The sequence below is a fragment of the Sus scrofa genome, chromosome 12 (genome assembly GCF_054392235.1).
Source record: "Sus scrofa isolate SSC_HxYL_T2T_F1_AM1 chromosome 12, Sscrofa_HxYL_maternal_Yorkshire_Landrace_v2.0, whole genome shotgun sequence".
NCBI lineage: Eukaryota > Metazoa > Chordata > Mammalia > Artiodactyla > Suidae > Sus > Sus scrofa.
Window position 1 is genome coordinate 25,757,974 of NC_139394.1, and position 19,221 is coordinate 25,777,194.

Consider the following 19,221-nt stretch of genomic DNA (forward strand, 5'->3'; position numbering starts at 1 on the left):
GGGCTGCCTCAAGTATTTTTGTGACATGGCAGTTGGTGACTGTAGAGGGACAGACCTTGGCCAAGAGCTTTTTGCAACTATTTTTTTTTTTTTTTAATTTTTAAAATTTTTATGGCTGCAGCTGCAGCATATGGAAGCCCTCGGCAAGGGATTGAATCCGAGCCACAGCTGCGGCAATGTCAGATCCTTTAATCCACTCTGCTGGGCCATGGATCAAACCAGCATCTCCAGCCGCTGCAGTCAGATTCTTTTTTTATTTATTTTTATTTTGTTATTTTTCTAGGCCCCCACCCGAGGCATATGGAGGTTCCCAGACTACGAGTCCAATCGGAGCTGTAGCCACCGGCCTATGCCACAGCCACAGCAATGCGGGATCCAAACCGAGACTGTGACCTACACCGCAGCTCATGGCAACACCAGATCCTTAACCCACTGAGTGAGGCCAGGGATCGAACTCTCATTCTCATGGATGCTAGTTGGGTTTGTTAACTGCTGAGCCATGATGGGAACTCCTATTTATTTACTTATTTATTTGCCATTTCTTGGGCGACTCCTGAGGCATATGGAGGTTCCCAGCCTAGGGGTCTCATATGAGCTGTAGCTGCCGGCCTACACCACAGCAACTCGGGATCTGAGCCGAGTCTGCAACCTACACCACAGCTCACCGCAACGCCGGATCCTTAACCCACTGAGCAAGGCCAGGGATCAAACCCTCAACCTCATGGTTCCTAGTTGGATTCGCTAGCCACTGAGCCACGACGGGAACTCCGATTTTTTTATTTTTTTCAGAGCAGTCGGATTCTTAACCCACTGTGCCATGGGGGGAACTCCGGTAACTAATCTTGTTTGACATTGCATCATTTGTCATATTCTCTCCTTAGAGGCAAGTCTCTGAATCCAGCCCAACAAAAGGGGAGAGAATTGCATTGGGAGTGAATACCAGGAGGTGGGGACCGTTGGGACCATCCTAGAGCTGCCTGTCACAATGACTACCTGGCAGACACTGAGCTGAGCATTTTACCTGCACTGCTTTATTTAATCCCCAGAGTGACCTTAAGGAAGATGCTATTAACATCCTCCTTTGCAGATGTGGAAACAAGCAGAGTGGCCAGATGACTATTTTTTTTTTTCTTTTCTGGGGCCGCACCCAAGGCACATGGAAGTTCCTACACCACAGCCACAGCAACACAGGATCCGAGCCGAGTCTGCGACCTATACCACAGCTTACGGCAACGCCAGATCCTTAATCCCCTGAGCAAGACCAGGGATCGAACCCGCAACCTCATGGATACTAGTCAGGTTCTTAACCTGCTGAGCCACAAGGGAACTCCAAAAATACATTTCTTATTAAAGATCACAAAACTTGAAAGCCACTGATTTAGTATATACTGGGGTAGAGGGAGCATCTACTTTATATCCAGGAAAAGAGTGTGTTAACATTAGTACCTAGTCAGAGTTACAAAATGGTAGAGAATAAGAATGGTAATTTTGTGATTTGGGCAGTTTTGGTCCATTCTAAGAAGTTTTAAACAAAAGGAACCTTGAATAAAATTCCCTTTCTAGGAGTTCCCGTTGTGGCTCTGCAGTAATGAACCTGACTGGTATCCATGAGGACTTGGATTTGATCCCTGCCTTTGCTCAGGGGGTTAAGGATCCGGCGTTGCCGTGAGCTGTGGTGTAGGTTGCAGACACGGCTCAGATCCTGTGTTGTTGTGGCTCTGGTGTAGGCCGGCGGCTACAGCTCCAATTAGACCCCTAGCCTGGGAACCTCCATATGCCACGGGTGCGGCCCTAAAAAGACAAAAAGATTAAAAAAAAAAAAATTTCCATTCTATATGCCTAAGTCCCTCATTGGAATCCTTAGATGGAACAAAACAGGGTGGATCCTGACCTAGAAAGGTTTGGGACAGAACAGTTGATTCTATAGTTGGCTACCGGTCGGTAACAGATCTGAGGGCCAGCCTCACAGACACCTCACACGTGACCTCAAAGCATCATCTCCTTGTTTATTGTTCGGTTTCCACCACTGGAACATAGGCTCCGTGGGGTCGGGGATGGTGTCTTGTTCACTGCTGGATCCCCAGAGCCAGATCAGTGCCCAACACCTATCAGGCACTCAGTAAACATTTGTGGAATAAACACATGAGGGGATGAATGGGACAGGGGTAGGAGAAGGGGACTCAGCCAAGTACCATGTTTTATAATTACCGCTTCTCACCAAGTGTTCTTTTTTGTTTTTAGGGTTTTTTGGGTTTTTTTTTGTTGTTGTTGTTTGTCTTTTTAGGGCCACACCTGAAGCATATGGAGATTCCCAGGCTAGGGGTCTCATCGGAGCTGCAGCCGCCGGCCTACACCACAGCCACAGCAACATCAGATCTGAGCCGCGTCTTCGACCTACACCACAGCTCACGGCAAGGCTGGATCCTTAACCCACTGAGCGAGGCCAGGGATCGAACCTGCATCCTCATAGATATTAGTAGGGTTCATTAACTGCTGAATCATGAGAGGGAACTCCCCAGGTGTACTTTGTAAGTTGTTTCCCCCTGGTTTATTCTTCCAACTGATTCAGAACCCAATCATGATGCTTTTTTTTTTTTTTTCCCCAAATACTGTTTTCCAGGGTATGTTCAGATGAGTGCTCAGCTACCCAGAACAGTGTTACCGAAACCCAGCAGCACTGAGCCGGGCAGCGCAAGGAGAGCGAACCACGCTCATTTTGGCCAGCAGCCTTGGAAACAGGTCACTCTTCATCCAGAGGTCAGCAGGGTCTGTGGGCCGGGCCACCTGTTACGAGGACTGGCACCTGAGGGTGAGGAAGACATGAAGAAAGACACACAATGGCAATGGCTGCTTTTTTTTTTTTTTTTTTTTCTTTTTTTACTGTGAACATTAGCATTAAGTTGGTTACCGTACACATCCAAAGGCCCAGCATCTCGGAAATATCATGAAGTGGCACACCTTGTACCAGAGTCTCATAAGAATAAAATAGACAATGCTACATCAAGTGGTTAAAAATACACAAAAAAGTAGTTTTAACAGTCTATAAATTTTTTTATACTTAAAATCATGATTGAGTTGAAATAAAAAAAGTGCATTTCAATTGCTAAAAAAATAATATTGGTATAGTTAACACAAGGGGGGCGGGGAGTGGGAATCAGTCCATTGAGGGATCTGACAGGGTGCTGGAATACGGATGACTCAGGGAAGCGAGGCAGGTGTGGAGACGGAGGAGGGGAGCTGGCTTCTGTCTCACCACAGTCCCCGGGGCCCAGCAGCTCTCCTCTCCCTAGTATCTTTGCCATCGTGAGAAACCCTGTCCTATTACCTGTCACCTCCCCAACTGAAAGACTCCTCTAAACTTCTTTGCAGCATGAGAGGTACCTGCCCTACAACTTGACCTTCAATTGCGTCCTCACAGAGGTAGGAGAGGGACTCTGCCCTCTTCTGGACTTGACACAAGTACCCCAGCCACGTGGCCTTAATCCTTATGACCTAGCAGGCAGAACAGGGACCAAGCAGCTTCTGTTTTGTCAAACTCCTTTGGACAAATGTTCAACATTCAACAACGAGCTTTGTAAACCTAACGCTGAACAATTCGTGGCAAGCAAACTGGATTTTTTTTCTTTTTTTTTTTTTTTTTAAGAAGTGAGGAAAAGTGCAAGTGATTTCAGTACTGTTGGGAAAAACAAAAATAAAGACAAACAAGTCCCACCTGGCCCCCTCGTCTTCTAAACTGATCACAGCTTTAGTTTCATTTTTCGTCAAGTGTTGGAGTTAAGCGGACACCTCCAGCGACCTGTACTGCTCAGGGTCAGACTTGGCTGGGGACAAAGGGCCAGGCAGAGATCCGATCAGAAGGCCATCCCAGGGGCTAACGCCTCCCATGTCTGCAGGCTAAACAGCTAGGGTGGGGTGTTTCCTCTTAGTTGATTGCTGACCTGCTTCTTGTGAAGAAGACGCTGCGAGGAGCACAGATGGAACTTGGGATCAGAGAGCAGACGAGGGTTAGGAGCCCTAAGACAAGTCACCGACACAGAGGGAATGCCAGCGGAACCCTAACCTGGAGCAGTGGCTGCCGCAGGGGACCTCCTAGGGGGTCAAGATGCGGGGCTGACCCCGAGGCCGCACTCTCTGATGTAACAGACATCCACGTGGAGCAGAGAAGGTGAGAAGCATTTCCTTCAACTCCAGTTACCCCTGTTGCTCTTTGTTCTTCTCAGAGAGACGTGATGGCCGTGGCCGGAGGTGGGATTTGGGAGAAAGGAGTGAGGGTCGCCTTCCTGCTCAGTGTTTGGCACACAACGGCTCCCCCATGGGAAGGTCCTGGTGTTCCATCTCGGGCACCACTATGTAAAAAAGCTACTTAAGATGCCTGACTCCCAAGGACCGCTGACCCCCACATCGACCTTTGTGTCATGAAGGCTGAGTACTTAAGTAATAAGGGAAAATGTCTTAAAAACCAAGCTCTATAAATCAGCATTTCGCCAAGAGAGAATGTTTTACAAGGGATTTAAAATCAGGATCTTGCTTTAGAAGGCGAGGATCAAAGTGTTTTGTTGCCCCCTTGTGGACAACGCCAGTACTGCTGGTGGAGCCGAATCGGACAGCCCATGGTGTCCAGAGAAGAAAATGGATATTCAAACTTATGGAAGATTGAGAGAAATTCATCTGATTTTCAGAGGCTGCATCTATATTGCTGGCAATACAACTTTAGCAGGAAACACCAAAATTATACCACACAGTTTCTTTCTTTTTTACTTCTGAAAAAAACCTAGTGAGTTGAACAATCAAGCAAAAGGACAGGTTAAAAAGTTTCTAAAAGATGAAAACATTTCCCACCGATTTTCAAATGCAGTTAACCACAGCCTCAAGTCCTATGCAGAACATGAGTTGGGGGTCTCTGGCCTGGTGACCACATGGTCCCTTTTCACCTGTAAAAAAGCCAGGTAGGGAGGACACTGTGTTCATTGAGAAGGAGCTGGATATTTGGAAAGAACTTGATTCTTTGGTACATCCACTTAGAGAGACAGGCTCTTTGGTTGATCACAACCAACAATGCAAGTACCAGATTTCCTTCCAAAGTGAAGCAAACACTCAGCTCCCACCCCTTCTCTTGTCCCATCCCCCAAATCATTTTCAAGTAATTTGTAATATCCCTGATCTCACCAGGGAAGCTCAAGGAGCATCAAACTAGAAAGTAGAGGGGATCCTTCTCAGGGGGCAAAGGCCCTTGGATACTTGTGCCAAACATCGCCGACCACACAAGGACATGCCACAAGCCAACAGTCTGTCTCAGGGCTGGGGCTCCTCAGGTGTGAGCCCACCGTCGCTCTCCACTGCTGTCCTGCCTGCGATTCCGAGGAGGAAAGCCCCGGATTTCAAAGTGGTTACTTTAGAGAGCCAGTTACTACCTAAAAGAGGCACACTTCTAGGTCAGTAATCAAAGCAAAAAGATCTACACCAACAAGAGAGTCTTCTTACTTATTTCTGTAAGTAAAAGAAATACCCTTTGCATTTAGTAAACCAGCATTCCCATTCCAAAGAGCCAGTAAAGTTTTCAAATGTCTTGGATGTATTCGTTATCAAACAGAAGCACTCTCACAATTTTGCACTGTCCCACTGATAACCTACTGTCGTCTGTCATCAGACAAAAAGGATTCAGAATTTACTAACAGCTGCCTTCTTAGACTCCCACTTCATGTGGTTATTAGTTAGTCTTGAAAACCTGAGTATTAGTATTATTAACTTTAAGGAAAGGGGCTTGACGCTTTAAGTCAGAAAGGAAAGATTTGGACTAAGGCCAAAATACTCAACTCAATAGCTTTCATCACTTTAAAAAAAAGAAAAAAAAAAGGCAATCTAATTTTCCTCATTTTAATACGTTCCATTTGTTTTCTGTTTTGGAGGAGAACTAAAAGGGAGCCTCCAAGAGGCCTGTATACAGAACAAACTTTAGTTCTGACTGTGAAAGATGAGCCAACTGCAAAAGTGTTGTATCAATAAGGTGCTCCTATCACATGGAGAACACACGGCAACCCCCTTTTGACTTATCCTTCATATACTATGTATCAGCAATATTTTGAAAATTAATTGAGAACAAGTAGAAAAGAAAATAAAGTTTTTGAGGGACAGAAGGACGAAAGAGGCAGATCGACAAATCAATGAAGGACTTTTGATAAACTCAGAGAGTCATTTTAAATTAATGTGACTAAAATAAAATCATGGATACACCCTGGCAAAATGTTTCTGGGAGAGAGAGGGCATGAAGGAAGAGGGCAGAGCAAGAGCAGCATTCAAGGATCCCTTAATCAGAAAGGGGAGGCGTTCGGGAAGACTAAGGTGAGAAAGAGATGGTCAAAGAGACACTCCACCTTTCATTTTAAGGGAACATCTAGCTTCTGGGGAAAGAGAATGAGGACTAAGACAAGGATAAAAAAAATCTCTCGTCATTAGCGATGTCATATGGGAAGAAATAAGATACAAATAATTTTTAAAATGTAATCTAAAAATGACATGGGGGAACAGAACAGAAATACGTAAAGAAGTCTCATCCGAGGTTTTAGCTAGTTTGTAGAGACAAATCAACTGGAATAGGGGTGAGTTCCAATACTCATGGAGAATGAAACAGTCAGAGGTAGGATTTAGATCGGGGAAAGAATGTTCCAGGAGGCTGGCTTTTTGAAGGCACTCAAGAACAGAGTGAGAGAGACTGAAGCTGCAGTGAGATAACAGAGGATTTGAGGGAGATGTACACTCACTAATCTGTCACAGGGAAATAAAAACAACTCCAGGGGCACTGCAACAAGACATATATTATCAAGCTATACACAGAGTCTAATAAGAGAGAAATCCACTTTGGAAGCAGTTTCTTACAACAATATAGCTTCGACTTACAGAATAAGAAAAAGAAGTTTGTTTTCTGGATATGCAATTCTGCACAGGAGTTTTGACTTAAATGAAGAATTGGATAAATGGTTCCTTATCTAGTTCTTTACACAAATTTACTGAAGCTAAAGCTTCAAGGCTGCGACAACCAAGGAGCTTGATTTTCCTTTGAATCTTGCAAAACCTATTCTCTAAGACAAAAAGAGCTGATCACAAAGTCTATAAAAAGTCTAGCGAGTATAAAAGTACAGAAACTACGAAAGTAGGTATATTGATGGCAATTTTTATGGCTTCCATAGAAAGTGTAGAGAGGACCTCTGGTTTGCTTTGTCGAGGTAGTGTCCAGAGTTGGCAGGTCATGGTTACAAATGCTAGAGATGACAGAAGCAGGGTAGCTAGGGTGTTGCTAAGTGCATAATAATGCTAGTATCTCTAATGGCTAATGACCTTGCATTCCTGAAAAGAAAAAAAAAAAATGACCTTTTGGGAAACTTCCTATCTTGGTTTAGGCAAAGGAAAATTAAAACCCAGTATTTACTTGCTCCATTTTAGAGTCTGAAGAATTCCAAGGGAGTGGATTTTTGTAATGGGAGACTGGTGGTCAAATTCTTAAATGTAACTTATCCCGTTTCATCAAATCCTCCCCATACCGTCTAGACCAGCATAGAAATGTTCAGCACGTGGATCAGCAAGATAATAAAAGTTGTCTCTTCTACACGGTAGCTCAAACAGAAGGGTTTCCTCTAACTTTAGTTTCCATTTCTCTTCTTTCTCTCTCTCTCTCTCTCTTTAAACAATAAAACCCCACCGACCATGCTGTGTTGCACTAACTGAAATCTTCACAATGGGATAAATACATATACACATCTGCAATGGATTTCTGTTTCTGCTCGATTTTCTTCCAACTTAAAACGTCCAGTGAGATAAAAAATTAAGCTAAACAAACATATCCACTCACCAAACATAAACACGGGGAAAAAAATGTCAAGACGTAGACAATCGGAAGTTTAAGAGCAGCCCTTCAGAGGATTTTGCCTTCCTTTAGCATATAAGGGGCAATCAAATTATAGGGAGGCTTCTAACCACAATGAAAAGGTACTTCGGACAAATGCAGCTTTTAAAAAGATGGTACATCGATGGTAATACCCACGCTCAGTCATTCATTTACAACAGGGAATGTAAATGGTAGTATACCTAAAAGCGTACACAACTGATTTGGAAAGCTTACTCCGAAGTACCACAGTAAAATTTCATGGGGAGACTGCCCTGCCTGCTAAAAACAAGAAATTTCACAAATAGAGGTGGAAATGAAGCCATGTGCCTTGCAATTGTTGGTCTCACCTACTTGTCTTCATTCAAATGTAAAATCTACATACTAATGAGCCTGTCAGACTCGATTTGAGAAAGCAACAAGCAGCCTTTCATTGAGGCTAAGGAAGAGTTTGGATTTGAATGATAAATTGATGAGAAAAGCATCGAAAAACGCAAAGGAAAAAGTTAAACAGCCATGTCAACTCAAGAAAGTCCTTGGGACTTTTCCTCAAGTAAGTCTTAACCCTAGCAATGAAACGAGCCTCTGAAGACAGTACAATTAAGTCACGAGAAAGAGTCTCAATTTGCTGTCACTACGATGCTGAAACACAGCCTTTGTTGTCTTTAAAATATAAGTACAGATAAGGGCTGAGAACTCAAACTCCTCCGGAGTTCTTTTGTTTTATAAATAGATATAACAGGTAGGTAATAAATTGTGAAGAAGTTTAAAGGTGGGAGGGAACACCCCAAATAATGCAACTTCTGTCTTAGTAAAGGACCCCGATCAAATTTTCAACCCTGAGTTTGAGGCTTAAGCATGTTAAACCTGATGCGCATACATGTTTAAGGCTTAATCCTTCAGTTCTTCTATGCAGAAGCATTGATGTCACGAATGTTCTTAGTGCATATTTCACTACGCAGACGTAACACGACACTGACGAGGAGTCATTATGTTCTGAGAAGTCTTTCTGAAGACCACAAACCTCAAATCAGGGAAGGTATACCCATCTAGGGGGGGAAAAATTGGAAGTTTCCAGATTGTTCCATGATACATTTGACTAAGAACTGTACTGCATGACAAGGCTGCTCTTTTAAAAAAAAGATAATCACTTTCTGCCTCTGTTTAAGGGTGGTGGTGATTATGTGCTTAATACTGGTTTTTCTGTGTAAGCAGATATTTTCTTATGGCTATTTTCACTTGAATGAAATATCAAAGATGACTACCTGAATCTTCCAGTGTATAGTTATAGTACACCTCAGAAAATGGTGGATTCAATGGTCTCAAGTCTAGAATTCAGAAGTGCTGCCCAATACTGTAAATTTATTTAGTACAAAGTAAGGTATAACCAATTAACTAAGCTGCATTAAAAATGATTTTAATATTACGAGCTTGGACAAGAAATAATGACATGTCCACACAAAGGAGAAGATCCACAAACTTGTCATGGGACGAAAAGCAGATTGAGGGAGGCAGCCACTAAATATAACAGTCCTAAATAACGAATGAACTTTTCTTATTGGTTTGGGTACTTGGGTGTTCAAGGAATGTATACAAATATTTAAAACAATATTCCTTAGAAGGTACATCCAAAAGCAGGAAGAAAAGTATATCCTGAGATACTTTTCTCCATCATTCCCGAATTTTCCTATGCTCATTACAGAAGACAAAGACAATCATCAGAAGGAAAAAAAAAAAAATCTGGAAATATTAAACCAAAAAACCAAGAATGCGGTATTTTAAAAACAGGTATTTGACCTCAATGGAAAGAGTTCCATTTTTTCCTGCCACAGAGCTCATCAGCCAGAAAAGTGCTTAAAGTACATCGGCACACATTAATATTAAAACACAAAATAAATAAAAGCCAGGGTTCTGATTCAGGCAAAGATTTAAGAGCCTGAGGAAAGGAAAAATGAAGACATTTCCAGATTAAAAATTGAAAGGAGGGGGAGAGAGAGAGAGAGAGAGAGACAGCAGACCTTGCTTTGGAACTCAGTTCACTGAGATGAGAAATTACAAAATGTGTTTGCTACACCAAGTCTGGGTAGATGTGTAACCAGTATGTTAGCCCTTCTGTTCAGCCTTTCCTATAATGAGCTCCTGACGGCCCGTGCACTTTTGAAGTTCCCCAAACCTGACAAAGTGACCTGGCCCAAAGTGGAGATGCGGCTCTCATCACCAGGAAGCCTGCTGTCACATAATTACTTGCAGAGGATAGGGCAGCAAGACGTCATGTTCTCTCCTTTACCACCATTTAAACTGTGTTGGACTAGCTCAAAAGTTGTGGATATATCGTGGAAGAGATATTTTGAAAGGTATAACCAATTGGTGTTCTCATCCAAATTTCTCAGCCACGGTCAGCAACAACGTTTGTGATTTTAGTGTACCCTTTTACCTCTTCCTAACAATTCTAGAAAAACAGAGCAACCTCAAAACGAGCAGTGTACTGTGAGATTTCAATTTGGCCGCCCAGAAAGGTTGAACATGAACACGGCTATAAGGGAAGAGGGAAAGAGATGTGACTGAGATGAAGCACCCCCCCCTCTCGGCCCCCACGTCCCCCTCTTGATGGTAAACAGCTCCACTCAGGCGTTCAAAACAGGCCAGCTTCAGGTAATTTCCCTGGAAAAGGCTCCACCCTCTGCAAATCAGTCCATGTAACACACACTAACTGAACCAAGTGAAATGTGGAGCACAGAGCATGTCGGCGAGCCTAGCAGACCTTTGAGTGTTAAGCAGAGATTAGAAAACGACCGAGGATTTAGTCCAAGTTCAGAAAGCAAAACCTCCTTTTTGCACTAGCCTGGTCTGGAGACCCTCTCAAGGTACATCTAGTCTCTGAAGCACCTTTGAGTTGTACGGATGTAAGAATAACTTTGAACTATAGAAGTTATATGCATCTTTAAGAATCACATTTTGATGATTATAAAATTTTTTTTCTATTTTACAACATAGGTCCAGCTACACTGAAAAAATTACACCGCTTATTGAAATACATTTCATTTTAGAAACAGACTACTAAAGAAGTCTATACAAAAACTCTAAAATAATTTCTGTAGTAAAATAAAGAGTGTGTTAGGAGAGCTACACAAAGAAGAAAATGTCTGTCTTTCTCTATAATGCTTGATATACGGTGAAACGTGGCTGGCTCCACTCTGAGGCCAGCACCAAAAGCTGAAAAGAATCTGTTACAATACACAGTGATACAATTAATGCTCTGGATTAATCTCACAGCCTTCCCGATTAGTACAAAGGAAACCAGGCCTGTCCCCTCTTTGAGGAGACGTCCAGGATATAAAAGCAAGCATACCTCATCAGCTGATATGAAATTATAAAATCCCACAAGTCCGAGTATCTGAAAGTTATAAAAGTCACCAGAAAATGCAAGCAAATTGGGCTTTAGTTCCGTGGTTCCCTGGTTTAGACGCCAGTGCCCTCCGCGAGCTCCCTCGGGTCTTCCCGTCCACTCCCTCGGCTGTGCTGATTCCCGAGACAATGACGAGGCTCCCGGCGGCGGTGGCGGCGGCAGCTGAAGCTGGGGAGGGTCCCACCGCGGCGGACCTGCTCCCCGGCCCGCCCCGCTCTGCCAACTCACATGGGGGCGCGCGGCTCGGGAGCACACACTGAAGGAGACGGCTGTTAGTGGGGCTGCGCCGAACTGTTCTTCTCCGCCAGGTGCCGCAGAAAGGTGTCCTCGCCCTGGCCGCGGTTGTTTAAGGGCTCGCTCTTAAAGAGAGCTGGAGGGGGGGGCAGGTGAGGGACGGGGGGGATGGGCAGGTGGTGGGGGTGGTGGGGGTGCGCGTGGATGTGAAGGTGTGAGAAGGGGTGGGGGATGGGCCGGGGGGGCAGAGTGCTCACGGGGTTCATGGTGATCGGAGGGGCGGGGGTCGCGGGGGTGTTCACCACGGAAGGGACTGGGGTGGCCGGGGCGCTGGTGAGTGGGATCTGGACAGCAGGCGGCACGTTCACGGGGCTGGTCACCCGAAAGCACTTCTCCTTGTGGGCCTTAAGCATGTTGGAGAAGCGGAACCGCTGGCCACACACATCGCACGGGTAGGGCTTCTCGCCTGTGTGAGTTCTGCGGTGCCTCTTCATGTTGGGGCGGCTGGTGAAGCTCTTGCCGCAGATTTCACAGATGAAGGGTTTCTCTCCTGAGATGAACACAGACGCAAGCACCCGATTAACACACGAGGCGGCAATTATGCGCCCGTGCTATCCCTCCTATTGGAAAAGGAGGTCACCGCTCCTCTCCGATGTGGTGTTTTATCGTCTCATTGTCATAAAAGAGGCCCCCAAAGTTGGGACTTCACAAAAAAAGCACAAGGACGAGTAAAACTTCACATACAACCTACCATCTGGGCTTGGTTAAAAGGAAAAAAAAAAAAAAAAAAAAAAAAGGAGTTCCCACCATGGCGCAGTGGAAACGAAGCTGGCTAGTATCCCTGAGGACACAGGTTCGCTCTTTGGCCTGAATCAGTGGGTTAAGGATCTGGCGTTGCCATGAGCTGTGGTGTGGGTCACAGACACGGCTTGGATCTGGCATTGCTATGGCTGTGGCGTAGGCTGGCAGCTATAGCTCCTATTCGACCCCTAGCCTGGGAACCTCCATACGCTGTAGGTTCGGGCCTTAAAAAACAAACAAAAAGCATCTAAGGTAGTGATCTTCCCCATTCTAGTGAAGAACTGTTCAAATGGTTCTTCTGCTCAGTGGAACTAAGCCCAGGGATGAAGCTCTGCCTCTGAGCGTACACAGGTTGATCTGTAAGCAATTTCTGACATTCCAACCCAAAGTAGGACTTTGCTGAAAACGTCCTATGGAGTAAGTCTCCTCATGTCTCCTCGTATGTAATCCTTCGCATGTGGCGGCTTACTTTTGGGCATGTGGGGAAATACTGGACTGACTCGCCCTACAACATGGACTTGGCACCACAGCGTTTCTCTGCAGGCAGTTCACTACGTGGGACTGTCTGCACCTCTCAAGAGCACTCACTGGGCCTGGCACCAGACTACTAAACGCCCCCAAGAAATTCAGACGACCAAGAGTGCCTCCACACCATTTCCAAATGCCCATGGGTGTGGGGATGGCTAGGAGGCAGGCCACCACTCCTGGTTGAGAACCACAGGGACAAGGAACCCCAAAGCACACAAAAGTCTCAGTTCTTTTTTTTGTCTTTTTTTTTTGCTATTTCTTGGGCCGCTCCTGCGGCATATGGAGGTTCCCAGGCTAGGGGTCAAATCAGAGCTGTAGCTGCCAACCTATGCCAGAGCCACAGCAACGAGGGATCCAAGCCACGTCTGCGACCTACACCACAGCTCACGGCAACACCGGATCGTTAACCCACTGAGCAAGGGCAGGGATTGAACCCGCAACCTCATGGTTCCTAGTCAGATTCGTTAACCACTGCGCCACCACAGGAACTCCAAAAGTCTCAGTTCTAAGAGCACTTAGGGAGGAAATTAGGTTGGGCTCTAAGGGCTTAATTTTTAATTTTTAAGCTTCCTAACTTTCCTTCAGAATTACTGCTTAGTTCCACCCTATGTCTGCCTGCCTCTCTCCCCAGGCTATAAAGAAGAAACAAAATGACTTCTGAACATACCTGTCCATTATCACTTCACATGGAGTGCTGTGGTGTGGCGTGGAGTCCCTGTGTACATGCCCTTCAGTGACCATATGCTTGTATTTATCAATTCCTTCATCAGCTCTCAGTGTATGTAGCTGGTATCTTTACTGTAACTCCTGCTACAAGAGAGTTTGCCCTCACCTCAATTATTGCTTCCCTCCCCCTCCCCTTTTTTCTAGTAAGTGTCCTTACTCTACTCTGAATAAATAAGAGCTTCTGTGTATTGAATCTTACTGTGTACTTGGCACTGTTCGAATCACTTGACGTCTTATTAACCTCTGATGAGCCTCACAGCCATTCGAGGTAGGTATGTTATTGTCCCTATTTTACTGATAAGGAATTAAGACACTTGCTCAAGGTTCTACAACTAGTGGAGAGCCAGGATTTAAAACTGCAGTCTGGGAGTTCCCATCCTGGCGCAGTGGAAACGAATCCAACTAGGAATCATGAGGTTTCGGGTTCTATCCTTGGCCTTACTCAGTGGGTTAAGGAGCTGGTGTTGCCGTGAGCTGTGGTGTAGGTCGCAGATGAGGCTCGGATCTGGAGTTGCTGTGGCTGTGGCACAGGCCGGCAGCTGTAGCTCCGATTGGACCCCTAGCCTGGGAACCTCCACATACCCTGGGGTGCAGCCCTAAAATCAAAATAAAAAAAAAAAAAACAAAAAAAAAAAACAAAAAACCCCAAACAAACAAACTGCACTCTGGCCCCAGACAGGTAAGCCACAGCACTTTACACCTCAATGCTTTGTGCATTCCTGCCAACACAAAGGAATGTTCTTTTCTCACTGGTTCCGTCCACTGTGGGACCCCTTCTAACACTAGCAGCAAATGCCTCTGTCCGTACCGTAGTCCTCATTTCTTCTCTCCGCCTTTGAAACCCGGTAGCTCCTACTGCCCTCCTTCCATGGAAGCCAGAATTTTCCTCCCTTTCCCTGGGACTAAACTGAACCATAAGGAGGGACTGGTTTTCTCCATAGTTACCAGTGCTACTCGCTGCCTATAGCATTTCTTTTATTTTCTTACGTGTCATTATTCAATCACGGCCACTGCGAGGCTCTTCACTGTGATTCATATTCATATTTCTAGATAAGTTTTGTGTCTGCTTGTTTTCCTGCTTTTTAATCCTCTTTTTAATCTTTTTAATTTCCTCCGATTACCTTAAAAACTTCACATTCTATGTTAAATGGAATTAAATCAACTGCGGTATACCCATCTGATGGAGAGTGCCATTAAAAACAATTATTACAGGAAGTTCCCATTGTGGCTCAGTGGTAACGCACCTGACTAGTACCCACGAGGATTCGGGCTCAACCCCTGGCCTTGCTCAGTGGGTTAAGGACCCGGCATCGCCAGGAGCTGTGGTGTAGGCCAAAGATGTGGCTCAGATCCTGCGCTGTTGCGGTGTAGGCTTTCGTCCCCTAGCCTCAGAACTTCCATATGCTCCAGACATGACCCTAAAAAGCAAAACCAAACCAAACCCAGTATTATCAAAGTTTACAAATGTAATTATTAACATGAAAATCTATAATCTCTTATCTATGGCCTAATAAGTAAAATAAGCAAGCTATGAAAATGTATGCATGGAATTATCCACTTTTATTTTAGTCTTTTTAGGGCTGCATTTGCAGCATACGGAGGTCCCCAGGCTAGGGGCTGAATCAGAGATGTAGCCTCTGGCCTATACCACAGCTACAGCAACACCAGATCCGAGCCCATGTCTGTGACCCACACCACACTCGTGGCAACGCTGGATCCTTAACCCACTGAGTGAGGCCAGGGATCAAACCTGAAACCTCATGGTTCCTAGTTGGATTAATTTCTGCTGAGCTATGATGGGAACTCCGAATTATCCACTTTTAATGAAAAATATGTTTAGGAAAATATGGAAAGAAGTTCCACAAATGTTACCAGTGATCACCCCCAGATAACAGGATTATGAGTGATATTTTACTACATTTTTATGCTTATATGTACTTTGTTTTCTAAAATAAACATGACCTATGTATACAATAAAATATTCTCAAAGCACACCTGCTTGATACCCTATCAACCCCTTGGACCGCTCCCTCCTTGATTCCCTTGAGTTAATATTCTTCATTCCTAACAGCCAAACAGAACCAGAGCCAAAGGGCCTAATCTTTGAATTATTAGTCTAATATGAGAAAACACCCTCCACTTAATTCACTAATCACTTCTTAGGATCACTGGACACTTTATTCACTGAAAATTGACTGTGTGGACATGGAACCGTCTGTCATGTGTTCAAACCTGGTCCAAGCCTGGATCTCTCTAATCATCTCTCACTTGTAGTCTTCTAGGCTATAATGATCTGCCACAGAAAGATCAAAAACTATTAGAATGGGCCTACCACAAACCCATGTATTCAAATTTACATGAAAAAAAAAAAAAAAAAGAACAAAAAGCAAAAAAGAAGTTCCCATGTAGCACAGTGGGTTAAGAATCTGACTGCTGTGGCTCAGGTTGCTCTAGAGGCACAAGTTTGATCTCAGGCCTGGCTCAGTGGGTTCAAGGATCCAGTGTCACCATAGCTGCAGCACAGGTCACAGCTGTGCTTGGATTCAATTCCTGGCCTGGGAACTTCCATGTGCTGCTGGTGCGGCCATAAACCGCACCCCCAAAAAAACCCCACCCACCCAACTCCCCAATTTAAATGGGTTCTTTTAAATGCTTAATAATCTTTTATCCGTTTCTTGATGTCCTACCAAATTTTCTACATGTGCTGTTCCAGACATACACCCATGTATTCCCACGCAACTCTAACTCTCATTATTCATTAGGCCCCATCTCCTAATTGTGCTAATGACTGAGGATAAAGTTTCCCTAAACCTCAAGTAAGATTACAGTGAGGCTGAAACAAGGAAAAATCAAAAGGTAACACTTGAAACCAATCACGTTTACAACGTCCCACTTTAAGGGAGCGCTAGTGAATGTGTGGCAGGAGGGTACGCTAACAGCTAAACCCATCAAGGCGTATATATCAATACATCTTATGATGTGACCTGTTACATACAGAGTTAACTAATTGTAAGAAATGGTATTGTAATGAGTCTGAAGAGCACACATTATAAATGAAGACAGTATCTGCAAGGAAGATAGAAAAGAGCAAGAGTTTGGCTAGTTAGCTGCCTTTTTTTTTTCCTTGGTCTATTTAGGATGACACCAGAGGCATCTGGAGGTTCCTGGGCTAGGGGCTGAACTGGAGCTGTAGCCTCAGGCCTACACCACAGCCATAGCAACGCCAGATCTGAGCTGGGTCTGCAACCTACACCACAGCTCACAGCAATGCCAGATTCTTAACCCACTGAGTCCAGGGATGGAACCTGTGTCCTCATGAATACTAGTCAGATTCGTTTCTGCTGAGCCATGGTGGAACTCCTGCCCTTTTCTGTTTGGCCGTGCTCATGGCATGCAGAAGTTACAGAGCCAGGGATAAAACCCGACCAGCAGGGACCAGAGCCATAGCAGTGACAACGCCAGATCCTTAACTGCTAGGCCACCAGGGAAGTCCTAGTTAGCTATCCTTTTGCACAGTTCAAAGGAAAAGGTTATCTGGCTAATAAACGCAAGCATTCCAAGTCTGCTCATGAATATCCTTGAGCAGCATGGGAAATCTGTGTATCTATGTATCTAGCCTGCTAAAACATCACAACTGTTCCCTGGATCACTGCAATATCCACCTGACTGGTTTCACCATCTCTATTCTTGCTCCTCACCCTCCAATCCATTCTCTACACTGTAGCCAGAGCAACTTTCAGACAGTTGTGTTGCCCTCTGCTTAAAACCGTTTAAGAACTTCCCACTGTCCTGAGAATACAGCTCAAATTTTTCTACATGCTTATCACACCCCCTGTCTCCCTGCCTCCCCTCCTCCCCCAATCCATTAAACTCTAGCCACCTTCATTTAGCTGCAGGTACTTACTGTGCTCTCATCACCAAACCATAGCTGTGCCTTGCCTGTCCTTCACCCTAACCTGACTACAAGCTCTGTGGACCTAAGGAGAGTTCAGTCTTGTTCAGTACAGTAGCCCCATTTAGTAGATTTTTAATTAATATTTTAATGTAAAGTTTAATTCTAAGACCTGCACTTCACCCTACATATTAACATCTGTGAAACTGATACTATAACAATCAATGGAATGTCACTGTTTAATCTGCAGCATTTTCTTAGCAATATATAAATTGGGTTTGTGCTACACTTGACGACTTCTTGGATTCAATCTAGGATGGTACTCACCATTAAGATCATTCAATTACCTTCCTTTGCTGTAATTTCCTGTTCTGATGATCTTGGGATTGTAATTTAGCTTCTAATATAATTTTTTTTTTTTTGTCTTTTTCTAGGGCCACACCCGCAGCATATGGAAGTTCCCAGGCTAGGGGTCCAATCGGAGCTGGACTAGTAGCCTCATGGCTACTAGTCGGGTTCATTAACCACTGAGCCATGACGGCAATTCCCCCTTTTCTTCGTTAAACCTAACCCTTCTCCTTGGATCTTCTCAGGTACCACTGTCATCCTTGTTTAATGCCAAGGAACCAGAGCCTACAGAGGTTGCATAATTCACTTAAGGTCACACTGCTAGTGAGTGGCAGAGCCAGGTTTGCCCAACTCCACCATCCAGCAGGTTTCCCAGTGTGAGTATTACAAACAATATTAAAAGGCAGATGACAAACCAGCAGAAAGTATTTTAGTATCAGTGTTAAACAAGGTCCAAGATAAGTGAATATATACAAGGAGCTATATATAAAGAGCTATCACAAACAATAAGAAAAAGTCAAACAGTGTAATGAAAAGATGAATACAGAAAAGGCGCAAGCAATTCAGAAAAGAAAATATACCAATACCCAATAAGCATATGAAAAAAAAAGTTCAGAGCTCCTGTTGCGGCTCAGTGGAAAGGAATCTGACTAGCATCCATGAGAACGCGGGTTCGATCCCTGGCCCTGCTCAGTGGGTTAAGGATCCAGCATTGCCATGAGCTGTGGTGTAGATCGCAGGCATGGCTCGGATATGGTGCTGCTGTGGCTGTGGCTGTGGCCTAGGCCACCAGCTATAGCTCTGATTTAACCCCTAGCCTGAGAACCTCCATATGTTGTGGGTGTGGCCATAAAATGACAAATAAGAAAAAAAAAAAAAAAAAAAGGAAAGAAAGGAAAAAACAAAAAAAAAATTAAATTTTACTTGGCAATTAAGTGCAAATTAACACAGTAAGAAACTATTGTTGGAGTTCCAGACATGGCGAGTGGTTAATGAATCCGACTGGGAATCATGAGGTTTCAGGTTCGATCCCTGGCCTTACTCAGTGGGTTAAGGATCCGCTGTTGCCGTGAGCTGTGGTGTAGGTCACAGACGCGGCTCGGATCCCATGTTGCTGTGGCTGTGGTGTAGGCCGGCAGCTACAGCTCCGATTGGACCCCTAGCCTGGGAACCTCCATATGCCGAGGGAGCGGCCCTAGAAAAGGCAAAAAGACAAAAAAAAAAAAAAAAAAAAAAAAGAAACTATTTTTCACCTATGAATTCAACAGTGATTTTATTTAGCATGGGAAAGGGTTGAGGAAATGGGTATTGTCATGCACAGCTGCTAAGAGTATGTGGTTGGCTATTTTGCAATACAAGCCCCCAAGTCTTAAAAAGACACACATCCCTCTGCCTTGATAATCCCATTTC

The 19,221-nt window shown here is 44.5% G+C and overlaps 1 protein-coding gene across 2 annotated transcripts in view; it reads right to left on the reverse strand.

The window, feature by feature from the left end:
* Positions 1-4,729: 4,729 nt before the first annotated feature.
* The window catches only part of ZNF652 (zinc finger protein 652), a 66,957-nt gene continuing 52,465 nt past the window's right edge, over positions 4,730-19,221 (reverse strand). For both annotated transcript variants that reach the window (XM_084984713.1, XM_013980996.3), the window contains exon 6: positions 4,730-12,066. In XM_084984713.1, coding sequence (XP_084840839.1) covers positions 11,555-12,066 — 512 coding nt within the window. In that variant the 3' untranslated portion in view covers positions 4,730-11,554. The remainder of the gene's footprint in view (positions 12,067-19,221) is intronic.